At 45.2% G+C, this 12,847-nt stretch overlaps 2 protein-coding genes across 2 annotated transcripts; both read left to right on the forward strand.

Annotated features, from left to right (window-relative positions):
• Positions 1 to 2,633: 2,633 nt before the first annotated feature.
• Positions 2,634 to 8,188, forward strand: saraf (store-operated calcium entry-associated regulatory factor). The gene is made up of 7 exons (XM_083930131.1): positions 2,634 to 2,818; positions 4,412 to 4,590; positions 5,292 to 5,490; positions 5,562 to 5,846; positions 6,047 to 6,200; positions 6,316 to 6,413; positions 6,997 to 8,188. The coding sequence occupies exons 1-7, from the start codon at positions 2,752 to 2,754 to the stop codon at positions 7,020 to 7,022; spliced, it is 1,008 nt and encodes a 335-aa protein (XP_083786257.1). The 5' UTR covers positions 2,634 to 2,751; the 3' UTR covers positions 7,023 to 8,188.
• Positions 8,189 to 11,497: 3,309 nt separating this feature from the next.
• tmem187 (transmembrane protein 187) lies at positions 11,498 to 12,760 on the forward strand. Its single transcript, XM_083923150.1, has one exon. It carries the CDS (start codon positions 11,604 to 11,606, stop codon positions 12,387 to 12,389), a length of 786 nt encoding a protein of 261 aa, XP_083779276.1. The 5' UTR covers positions 11,498 to 11,603; the 3' UTR covers positions 12,390 to 12,760.
• The last annotated feature ends 87 nt before the right edge of the window (positions 12,761 to 12,847 follow it).

A 12,847-nucleotide genomic window follows, 5' to 3' on the forward strand; every position in this document is an offset into this window, starting at 1 on the left:
CCTAAAGTCCGGGTCGTGGTCCGGGAGGACAGTGTGATCACGCCCGAAGAGACGTGTCAACCAAGACAGCCCCTCCAAACCCAAAGCTTTCAGCATTTCTGGGCGAATCTCATCAATGCCTGAGGCTTTGCCACTGTGGAGTTGTTTGACTACCTCAGTGACTTCCGCCAGGGATATTAACAATGATTCCCCATCAGCCTCCAGCTTTGCCTCTACAAAAGAGGACGTATTAGTCGGATTAGGGAGTTCCTCAAAGTGCTCCTTCCACCGCCCGATTACCTCATCAGCTGAGGTAACCAGCGTCCCGTCCTTACTATAAACAGCTTGGACGGTTCCCCGTTTCCCCCTCCTGAGATGTCGAATGGTTTTCCAGAAGCACCTTGGTGCCGTCCGAAAGTCCTTCTCCATGACTTCACCGGACTCCTCCCACACCCGCTGCTTTGCATCTGACACAGCAGAGGCTGCAGTCCTTCTGGCCTGTCGTTACCTCGCAACTGCCTCCGGAGTCTTCTGGGATAACATATCCTGGAAAGGCCTCCTTCTTCAGTCGGACAGCTTCCCTAATCAACGGTGTCCACCACGATGTTTCGAGGGTTACCGCCCCTTGAGGCACCTAAGACCTTGAGGCCACAGCTCACCGCAGCAGCTTCAGTAATGGAAGCTTTGAACATTGCCCACTCAGGTTCAATGCCCCCAACCTCCACAGGGATACCAGAAAAGCTCCGCCGGAGGTGTGAGTTGAAGATCTCTCGGACAGGTGTCTCCTCCAGACGTTCCCAGTTCACCCGCACTACTCGTTTGGGCTTACCCAGTCTGTCCAGAATCTTCCCCCATCCTCTGACCCAACTCATCACCAGATGGTGATCAGTTGACATCTCTGCCCCTCTCTTCACTCGAGTGTCCAAAACATACGGCCTCAGATCAGATGATACGATCACAAAATCGATCATCGACCTTTGGCCTAGGGTGCTCTGGTACCACGTACACTTATGAGCATCCTTATGTTCAAACATGGTGTTAGTTATAGACAATCCGTGACTAGCACAGAAGTCTAATAACTGACGACCACTTGGATTTAGATCAGGGAGGCCGTTCCTCCCAATCACGCCTCTCCAGGTGTCTCCATCATTGCCCACGTGGGCGTTGAAGTCTCCCAGCAGAACTATGGAGTCCCCTACTGGAGCCCCATGCAGGACTCCATTCAGGGTCTCCAAGAAGGCTGAATACTCTGAATTGCTGTTCGGTGCATATGCACAAACAACAGTCAGAGTTTTCCCCCCTACCACCCGCAGGCGTAAGGAGGCCACCCTCTCGTCCACCAGAATGAACTCCAACACCGCAGCGCTCAGCCGGGGGTTTGTGAGTACCCCCACACCCGCCCGGCACCTCACACCCTGGGCAACTCCAGAGAAGAATAGGGTCCAACCCCTATCCAGGAGTACGGTTCCAGAGCCAAGACTGTGTGTAGAGGTAAGCCCCACCAGATCTAACTGGTAGCGGTCCACCTCCTGCACAAGCTCACAAGCCCCGACAGAGAGATGACATTCCATGTCCCCAGAGCCAGCTTCTGCTGCCCATGTCTGGTCCGTCGAGGCCCCTCACCCTCACTGCCACCAGTGCAGCAGCGCACCCGACCCAAGTGGTGCCTCCTGCGAGTGGTGGGCCCACAGGATGGAGAGGAGGGGGGTGCCACGTCACTTTTTCGGGCTGTGCCTGGCCGGGCTCCGTGGCAAACCCGGCCACCAAGCGTTCGCCGGCGAGCCCTCCGTCTGGGCCTGGCTCCAGATGGGGGCCCCGGGCTTCCTCCGGGCAGGGTCTCTCTTCCTCTTCCTCTTTTGTCCATTGAGTCTTTGTGAACCATTCTTAGTCCGGCCCCTCGCCTGAGACCACTTTGCCATGGGAGACTTTACCAGGAGCACTAGGCTCCAGACAACACAGCCCTCAGGTTCACAGGAACACACAAACCTCTCTACCACAATTTTTATTTTATTGTACATTTATACAGTCTATGTTTTCGGTATGTCCCCGAGGAATGTTTTTATTTTGAAACCATTTTTAAGATACTATTACCGTAATGGCTAGTATATACACGTACAGCAAAATGTCGTCTATCACGTTTCATTCATTATCATGTTATCACGAGAAAACGTAGGGAAAATATTGCGTTATCATGACAAAACAGATAAACATGATCTCGTTTTCACAGGAAAACCATACAGTCTATGAGGAAAAAGAAGGAAATAAATGTATGTAATGTATGACCATTTGGGGCTTCCGTACAAAACGCCCCGTGGGTGTATTATTATTATTATTTTAAATATAGCTTTTAATAAAGATTCTACATATTCAACCTCTAACTGGAACACTTCAGAGGCTCCCAGTGTTATTGGACTCCTGAAATTCCAAAACAAAAGCAGCAGAGAAGGAACTTTGTGGCACGATTTTCAGACAACTGCTCTTTCAAAAAGTAAACAGTTAAACCCATACTTACAGGTGTTTACATCATATCCACGTCTTTAGGAATGCAAAGCCTGATGACGCGACCTCAATCGAGCAGTCGTGCTCGTCTCCTATTGGTTGCGACAGAGAGAAGAGATGACGCAACACGGAAGTTGTTTCTTGTGTGTCGTATACACCAGCCGTTGTCATACGTTACTGTAACGTAGAGTGAGACGTTTGCTGTTGAAGAAGGACTCGAACAAGTTGTTGACGGAAACGCGGACAGTCGTCGTCCTTTCGCACAGCACGGACATGAAACTGCGCATTGCCGTTGTGTTGCAGTTTTTGTTGGTGGGGCACATCACGAGCTGGGATGACGGTATGTATTTCTGATGTAAATGAATAAGCAATATTATATCAGACCTTATCTAAGTTGTAAACATAAACATTCTAAATGTGTCCAAGATTGGTTCCTGTTTCAGTGAATGTGAAACAGGACGTTAACAAGGTCCAATGTTGTTGCCTAGCAACGGAATTCCGTTGAAATGGTAGCTTCCGTGTTCCGGACATGTAGCAAACTTTACAACAGACAGGCTCCGTGTCCGTGCAGCGGCTAGCCAAGAGACCAAACACCAACTTCCGCTTACTACTTTCCAACTTGCTCCATGGGTTTTAAACCAACTCACATATAATTATGCCTGTCACACAGTTTAGTTGGGAGCCATGTATGTCATGAAAGAACACTGTTCTATAAACAGGCTGAATAACCTGTAAGAAATGAATTATAAAGTTACACATAGCTTATATAAGGTTAGCTGCAGATACTTATATTAACGTTCCTCTCCATGTGTTTATAGCTTCTTTCACTTACATGTTTGCCCGCCAAGTTCCGACCTCCCCCGGCACTGGGACGCAGCGTAATACTCATAATGAGATGCTCATAAAACCATCTGGCTGTTCACTCTAATGTGTTTTGACACATATTAGCATGTGATAGTCCAACACTGTATTGGCATCTTCCTTTGCCTTCTGTTGCATTAATATAGAAATAAATAAAAAACACTTTTCATTTTAATTACTGAGTGATTATGTACATGGGGGCAATATGTTTGATTCTGAACCTGAAAAGCAGCTCTAGACAGGCACGATGCAAACCAAAAAACTACATTTACATTTCAAAGCTCTCCTGGCAAAGGGATGTTTTCAAAAAGATGAAGAAATGTTCTGTTGGGATGCTACTCAACAATACCACTACAGTCTTAAAAACAGGAAGCCTGGCTCTAGTATTGAAGTCTTTAATGACTGGATGAAGAAAATATTTGTTGAAATGAGCCACAAAACTATTCAATATTGACCCTCTGAACCCAGGTTAACACAAAATGACGGATGAATTTATAAACCCAATGTACAGCATGAGCCTATATCCAATCATCACTAGGCCGAGCAGAATCCCATCACATTGGGCCACTCGTATAGCTAACATATTCACAAATGACATTGAAAACAATACAATAAGTGGTCTTTTTTAATAAAAATTATATCAGAGACCACCAACCAGTGTTTACGGTTTATGACAGCAACTATAGTTATAGTAAGCCAGACAGAAAAAAAGAATACAGACGAGTTACATCAGAGGGATCAATGAACGCTTTACTGGCACAAAACTGGGATGAGATGCGTCAGAAAAAAGACATTGATAGTGCATATGATGAATTCCTCAACATATTTACAACTTTCTACAAACTTCATACAAACTGTCCAATAACCCAGTACCGTAGGAAACTTAAATATGAAGAATGGCCATGGATCGTGAAGGGTTTACAAAATGCCTGTAATAATCACTAATATACAAAATGCATGAGGCTCTCTGTAAAGCTGTTGCTTCTTGAGTAGCTGTTTATTTTTTATACGTTTAAATGTCACTTATAATACAATGGAAACCATCTTTCTTTTTCTCCTTTCCCTGCTACAGGCAGCGTGCTGCTGCGGGACGTCCAGGCGTTGACTCTGTACAAAGGTCGCTATACCACCGCGAGGCGCTCCAGCCCAGTGCCTCAGCTCCAGTGTGTTGGAGGCTCTGCAGGATGCCAAGCCTTTGTCCCAGAGGTGGTCCAGTGTCAGAACAAAGGCTGGGATGGAATGGATGTACAGGTGAGGAGGGAGGCTCTGCTGGGCAGCTCGGACAGACAGCTGAGGTGTAAAGAGCATTAGAACATAGAACATTTACTCAGAAGTATGGCTGAAACAACTGATCTGAAGATTGTTTTCTTGAATAATAATTTGGTACAAAATGCAACAAAATAGCAAAAATCTGAATCAGAAATACTTAAATAATATCCGGGGGGGAATTATTTTTGTTACACAACTCCAGATATACAAACAACAAATATTATACAGACTAAACATATATTAGAAAAGGCTCAAATTTGAATTTAAATTAAAATTAATATTTACAGTAGTGGAGTATATACAAAAAAAGCCCCACCAAACTTCCCTAATACAAGTCAATGTGTTCAAATGGCTAATTAAATTGACTGACATCCTAAAATACCAACAACTTAGGGACAAGGTTTAGGTAGCGGAAGCTGTCTGGTGACCGCTTATAATCTGAGAAGTATTAACCAATCACTCTCTCGTCTCAAGTTGCTATGAAACAATGGCCGTCGTTGGAAGCGACAATCTTGAACCAGATATCTGCTTGCTACACCACAAAGCCTGAAATATTAGCAGTTGCTCCCAGAGAGTAAAGTGTCAGCCCAATAGCCGATGGGTACGTGTGTAACTGTGTAACAAACCCTCATCGTTGTGTGATTTGAATATGACAATGTTTTTACAACAATCCCCTCTTACAGTGGGAGTGTAAGACTGACATGGACAACGCCTACCGATTTGGAAGCATTGAGGTGAGCTGTGAGGGCTACAGCCACCCCGCTGATGCCCACATACTGAAGGGCTCCTGTGGGCTGGAGTACACACTGGAGCTGACTGAGCAGGGCCGGAGGACAGCACAGGGCAGCCGGGGTTCCCAGGGGGGATTCAAGGGATCTGGAGGTAGGAGGACTGAGATGTGAACGTTAATCTTCACGCAAGGACTAGATATTATTGTTCTTTCTCTGTCTCAGGTCTCGGGGGCTTTGCCTCCAGTTTCTTCAGCGGTTTCTTTGGGAACAAGCATCAACATCACCAGCAGAGCCGTCAGAGTTCATACCCCTCGAGCAGCGAGGACTCAGGGGGCCTGCTGGTGGTTGCTGTGCTTCTGCTCTTAGCCTATGGCGTCTACAAGCTGTTCCTCAGCGGAAACATGGCCCAGAGGGGGCCGGACAGTGGGCAGGCTGGTTACCCTAGAGATAATCACTATGGTTCCACTGCAGGACCACCACCCCCGGGATTCAAACCTGACTTCACAGGTAAGTGATGCAGGATGCAGAGTGATAAAGTGTGGACAGAGTAACGATGAACGCCCTGGTTTGCACTGCAGATATTGCCTGGAAAACACTTCCCTTTGTTAGGGAAGATTCTCGTGTTCCTTTCTCTCATAGAAATAGATGGATTAATAGCAAGTAACTACCTTTCAGAAATCTCGATTCTATTCATGTTTTTTGTTAAGGCAATCCTGGTGCCAACCCAGGCTACGGTTTCAACAGTGACTACACTCACAGACAACAGTACCCAGGAGGCCAAACAGGACCTGGCACAGGCGGAGGCTTCTGGACCGGCATGGGAACAGGAGGGGTGCTGGGATATCTCTTTGGTCGTCAGGGGTCAGTAAAGAAAAGGAGAGAGAGAGATAGATGAGTGCACAATAGAGAATCCACGACTTGTGTTGTAAAATCTGGAATTCTCAGGGCCTTCTGGTTATTTGTTCTGTGTTTGCAGAAGTCAGCCCTACAGCTTTAACCACTCTGCTCACACTGACAGCAGACGTCCTCCTGCTGGAGACTACCCCTCTTCCTCTGGAACACGTACGGCTTCAGGTACAGTACAGACTGCATGTTAGCTAACAGAGTCCCATACAGACACGTGTGAGACCAGAGAGTGGAGTGGGTTTTAATCTTGTTTCACTCTGGAGCACTTTGGGATTGCTTTTTTGTTTAACAATTTAAGTTCAGTTCAGTTGCACAAAATCTAGAATTTCTGATGCATGGCTTTGTATCCATGAATCATGCTATACTGGTTTAGCTGCTCCAGAACCAACAGAGAATCTTCTGCCTGGACACCTTAAATACTAACGGTTCTGCTCATCGTATTGTCACTCTTAGTGTCAAACACAGACTGTACGGAAACACCCTGGAAGGCACTACTGCTTTATTTCACATACCCCACTGTTATTAATGTCACTGAATAATGTGGTTGGTGTTGTTATCTCCCAGTCTGTCAAACCAAGGAGGAAATAAAAGATCAGGATCTCATAGTTATAATGAGATTATGCCTCCAATTTAGTTTTCTTTAGTGAATGCAATGTGTTTACAATGTACGTGTCAGCAGTTCAGTAGCTAGCCATTCAGACTAGAGACGTGCTGTGGATACAGCTGGCTGATCAACATCTTTGTTTGTCAGGTTTTGGAGGAACCAAAAGAAGATAGGAGCCCTGGACGACCCTCTCTCCATGTAGGAATGAACATATCCAACAACATCGTAACATCGCCACTCGTACACATTCTCATTCCCAACTCCATACCTATGGCTGATTGGTCAGGACACCCCGGCGTGACAATTGTAACACTCTGTGAACCCCTTTGGCATCATTTTTCAACGTGCAGGGTCAGGTTTAGGCAACAAAACTACTTGGTAAAGTTGTGTTTGTGTGACCCATCCCTCCACCTCTGACATCCATCGCCCTACAAGGAGTGTCACTTATGCTTCCTATGTGGACTTACTTTTTATTATTATGCTTCATATGTGGACTTTGTCACTTTTTATTATCCTCCCTACATGGACTTTGTCACTCTTTTTACTCCCTCATCTCACAGAGGCACAGTATAAAGCTGCTCTTTCTGACCAGTCGGGAGTGAGAATGGGTTGCACTATTTAGCTCTGCGTTCCTCTGGAGCAGTCTCTTTGATGTGAGCTGACAGGAGGAACTATTTTGTTTGTGAAAGTGTGGTTTGAGCTTTACCTTGTGGGCGTCAGTTTTGTTTGGAAGAGCATGGTATTACTTATACCACACTATATTCTAGAAATTATGTAGCAGTTCATTGATTTGATCAGAACTGTTGTAAGTAAGATGACATATTTCAGTGGGAATCCACTTTGTAATGTATACATTTGATGTGTGTGGTCTTGTTGAGGAAATAGCTATCTGTTGAATGTCTGTGAATGAGTGAGTCTTCAGTTAAACAGATATTTATGAAAACTTGCACCTTTTTGCAGTCACATTAAACAAATGGCAGGAATGGAGAAAATGAAATGCACCCAACAGAGGCAAGAATCACGACACATTATTTGAACAGGTAAATCAGTAAGGTTTTAATGGGTTTTTTTTGGACATTTGCTCTTACTAGCCCTCACCCCTTTGCTTCCCTTACCATTTCATGATCTCAGTTGAAGTGTGTATAGCATTTGAACCTGAAATTTTGAAGTGTTTTATTGAGAGGACATGATGTGTGATATTTTGATAACAAGCTAATAAAAAGAGAAGAACACCTCTGCCAAACCAAGCAGTTAAAATCAAAGGAAGATAGAGGCATAAGATCATCCACCCCAGTCATTTGTTACTCTCTAAAGTAATGTGTTTGTGTTGTATGTGTTATCTCCGGTTACTTGTGTCTTTGGCTCTTTTCTGTGATAATGTTTGAAAGATCAGTATCCTCATATACAGGTTCCTCTGGGACAGCAGGGTGGTTTTCGAACGCACCCAGAGTGAACTGGAACTTTTCACTGGGCTGTGACAGGTGCAGAGGCGGATTCATGCACAGGCTGGCCTAGGGTGTGCAGGGGCCCCAGATTGGCCAGACTATTTTATTATTATTATTATTATTTACTACACTGGGGGGAAAAAAGTACGTCCTATTGGGACCCTTAGAAACATTTTTAAAAAATGATGTCGCTAATTGGATAGATAACGGACACATTTACCCAGTCATGAGGTCAGGCTCATGAGGTCAGTTTTGTTGTCAAATGATCAGTCACTGTTACTACACAGTACAGTGGCAAAGTGTCAGGAAGGAAATGTGATAGTGGAGCAATAAAAAGAAAAGCACGACTGTAGAAACAGCGGGACCAAGATCTACTAAAGGAAATTCCCAATGTAACAGAATTTTCCAGGTTCCCGACTCTTCTTATGATATAAAATAAAGTTTTGGGGGGGGGGGGGGGGCACCGGCTCTGCGAGTCAGTGGAGATTACACCGGCTCCGGGACTAAAGTGCAGCCAGTGTTTATGATCGCTGATATAAACTGATAATTAACACAGTTCCATGCTCATAGACTGTAAAACATCAACCCTCACGGCCTGAATCCTCTCGCTGCTCCAGATTAGCATCTAGTGTATGTGTCATAGATAGCAGGCTGTACTGCCAGTCATGTTCAAGTGCTGCCATCAATTAGCATAACAGCGCTAACGTTAACATGTTGTGTTCCTAAACCATCTGTTGGTGAGCAAACCATCTTGTCACTTATGGAACACACCACACGGATGTCCACAGTCCAGATGACGGAGTTAGCATGCTAATGATGCTAATCCTAACAACTAGCCTCCGAGGAGAAGTGAAGGCCAGAGGCGAGCTGTCACTCAAGAGGCCACGTCCCCAATTATTCATAAACTTTTACCTCCAATAAAATAAAAACTACTTGTTTCACCCCCTTCAGTGTTGTCATGGAGATATGACCTACACATACAGACTAGAATGTTTTATTTTTGTCCCAGGCCTTAAACAGTTTTAATGATGCTGTGAAAACGGCCTTGACATGGGGGTCAATGAGAAACTGCTCTGTTATGAAACCTGCCCCTAGTGACGCTTTTGGAGCTTCCTGATTGGATCAACCAGGAAGTCGCTGTGGTGGGACTTGTCTGTACCACCATAGACATATAAAGAGTAGATGCCGCATCGAACGTTGGGCCGCGAGAAATGCGGCCGCCATCTTGGACCGGTCACTCTACCAGATAAGTTCTATGAGTGACTCGTTGAGCCTATGAGTTGAGCAGCAGAAGGAACAAGATGCCAGAGCCCTGTGCAGCGTATTCCTGCTCTAATCTAATATTACAATATTACAATTCATAATCAGTACGGTACAGTACAATTTTAAACAATTATACATAAATCCATGCATTTTTGAATGTTATAGTGAGTCCCTCAGGCTGTGGCAGGTAGATAAATATTTAGCTGCCAGAGGAGCTGCTGTCCCTTATTTTATTATTATTATCTTGTCACAGTAGAGGCATGGAGATTAGCCTCTGTGGGAATGTTAGTTAATTTACCCCCCGGCCAGATGTGTGTGTGCAAGCCTGTGTGTGTGTGTGTGTGTGTGTGCATGCCCGTGTAGATATGAAAGGAGAAGCAGGGAGGAGAGGGGTTGTCGTACATGTGGTCTAGTGTAAATGGTTGCACATTTCCAGCATTAGGTCAGCGGAGGATGTGCTGTGGTTTCATGAGAGGAAGACACTTCAGAGACAGTTCATCTCAGGTCACCTCAGATATTCTCAGTTTTGTTTTTTTAAATATTGAACATGACATTGAGATGAATTATGAGATAATTTTTCATGTCATGTCACTTTTTTTTTTAAAGTTTAGACTATCAAAGGAGAAGTGACAGAATCTGACCAATATCCTTTGCTGTTAAACTGTTTCATCAAACAGGAGCAACATGATGTGGGGTTTATTATAAAGAATGAATCAGAGATTTAACATGTGTTTCCACTCTGTGCCCGATATTCTCACAGCTGAACTAAATGTCCCATACATTTTTACTTGGTTCTCCACATCTCCACTTAAAGCAGGACGAACGTCACATGTTTGTAAACCAGAGCTGATGAGTCCAGGCTTTTTTAGTTCAGTTGTACCACAGAAGTTGAAACAGTCTGAAAAGAAAAAATCATACATTTATTTAACTAAGGAAAAATCTTAAATGGTTTGTATAATTTAAAATGGATATTACTGAACTATGCCCCGTGTTTTTGTTTGCACATTAAATACAATTACTACATAATTAAAATATGTAATAAAGAAGACATTCACATAATTAGACCTTGCCTAAAAACAAAGGACACAGTCATTTTAGATACTATACAAAGTACTCCTACAACATCACTGTCTTTACCAATTAGAGCTACACTCAAATTGATAACTGTGCAAGAACAAAACAGTGTGAAAATGATCGATTTAACAAAATTTTATATATATTTTTATACCACACACACTCGCTCCCTCTCCTCTCCACTACCACGACTATGCGACTGGCAGAGCATGGATCATTTCTGAACATTTATAAACATATAGGGTTCGGCTCTTGTTTTTTTAGTGCTTTAAATGAAAGTGTGTCTGTTTGACTTGTATTTAGATGTGTCCAAAATGTCATCTCTCTCTCTGACCTAATTGTATTGAAACTCTTGATTTATATGTATTTTAATTTTCTCTGAGTGTGTGTGTGTGTGTGTGTGTGTGCGTGCGTGTGTTTGTGTGTGTGTGAGAGAGAGAGAGAGAAAGAGAGAGAGTGAGTGAGAGAGAGATTTATGTATTCATGTATGAAATATAGCCTATTAATACTCTATAAATGATTTCTCTTGTTGTGTTTATATTTATAGTGTTTGTAAAACACCAATCATACATCACATATATCATATATCAGAATATTCTATTACTGTTAATCCCACTATGAATATTAAAATACGCTGAACCGTGTCCTGTCCTTACACTGAGTGGAGCGGGCGACCGGGCCAAGATGGCGGCTCCACCGCTCGTCAGCGCCAATAGGCCCAACGTTCGATGAGGCGTCTACTCTTTATGTCTATGTGTACCACATTTCCCAAAAAATATTGGGAGGAAAAAAAAGTTGCAACTCATCAGCCAATTAAACCCCTCCATTTTTAACCATGTGATTGTGGAAGCCGGAACAACAACAACAGCTCCGACTTGTGATCCCAGCCAGTGAAGTCTCTCCGCAAACCCCAAGAAACGCTTCGGCCGTTGCACACACTTTTACTGCAGGACGTGTAGGACAGAAGCAGCCATGAAGTCCGCTCTGCTTCACGTGGCGGTGCCTTTAGTGCTGTGTGTCGCCTTAACGAACACCAGCCTCTTCGACGACGTTGAGGTGGACTTGTTTCCTGAGCATTATGCAGAGAAAACGGTCGATTACCTGCCTGCCTTCCTGGCGATGCCCTGTAACTGTCTGGTTAACCTGGCTTATATCTACGTGGGACTGTACTGGCTGTCGCGGCAGGGAGGCGTCAGAGAGCCGTCCCAGAGCCGGTACATGAGGGAAGTGTTCGCCTTCATGGCGCTCCTGTACGGACCTGTGCAGTGGACGCGCCTGGCGCTGCTACGGCGCGCTCCAGCCGTGCTCGACCAGTGGGTCACCTTACCGATCTTCGCGTGGGTTCCAGTGTGGCTCGGCTTTATAGAAGACGGGCCAGCGAAGTGGCGCGCACCGCACGCGGCAACGCACGAACTCCTGTCTCTCCTCAGCTACGGCCTGGCGCTGGCGCACGAGCGGGGCTTCGAGCTGGCGCTGGGCTGTCACGTCGTCCTCGCGGTGTACAAGGGAGTTCGCGTGCAGCTGGTGCACGGCGACTGTCGCACGCGGGGATATTTGCTGCTGGCGGTGCTCTCGTGCACGGGTTTTGTGGCGCTGAAGCTGCTGGACCACTGGCTCGCTCGGTACCGGCTCTTCCAGCGGCTCACCGGACACTTCTGGTCCAAAGTGTGCGACGTGCTGCAGTTCCACTTCAGCTTCTGTTTCCTCACCACGCTGACACAGAGGGCACAGGGAAAGACGGCAGCACAGCGGGACTGAAGATATTCACCAAACGTTACATTCTTCTCAGACAGCCTGCAGTAAAAGTCTGGTTCCGTCCAACATGGCGGACAGACGTGTGAAGACAAACATGTGAAATGTAGTTCAGTTAGAGACCGTGCTGTGGTGGGATCAATGGGGACACCAGGCTAAATACAAATGGCCTCTGTGGCGGTTTGCTGCTACAGTACCACATTTACCTGATCACACACACACACACGCACGCACAGACTCACACACACACAGACTCTCTCTCTCACACACACACTCAGGGATGTATGCATACTGAGGCACGAACAGGATAAAACCCTTTCCTTGTTCTCACTGGTCCAGGTTGGTTTGGCCTTTTTCCCCTTAATACATGAACTCATCATTTTAAAAACTGCAGTTTGTATTTACTCAGGTTATCTTTGTCTGATATTAAACTGTCTTTGATGATCTGGAGCATGTAAGTGTGA

This window comes from Echiichthys vipera, assembly GCF_963691815.1.
Source record: "Echiichthys vipera genome assembly, chromosome: 2".
Classification (NCBI taxonomy): Eukaryota; Metazoa; Chordata; class Actinopteri; order Perciformes; family Trachinidae; genus Echiichthys; species Echiichthys vipera.

Coding starts and splice junctions, on each gene's coding strand:
- saraf (XM_083930131.1), top strand. CDS start 2,752: ATGAAACTGCGCATTGCCGTTGTGTTGCAGTTTTTGTTGGTGGGGCAC. Junction 5,491..5,561: donor GGGATTCAAGGGATCTGGAG/GTAGGAGGACTG, acceptor TCTCTGTCTCAG/GTCTCGGGGGCTTTGCCTCC. Junction 5,847..6,046: donor ATTCAAACCTGACTTCACAG/GTAAGTGATGCA, acceptor TTTTTTGTTAAG/GCAATCCTGGTGCCAACCCA.
- tmem187 (XM_083923150.1), top strand. CDS start 11,604: ATGAAGTCCGCTCTGCTTCACGTGGCGGTGCCTTTAGTGCTGTGTGTC.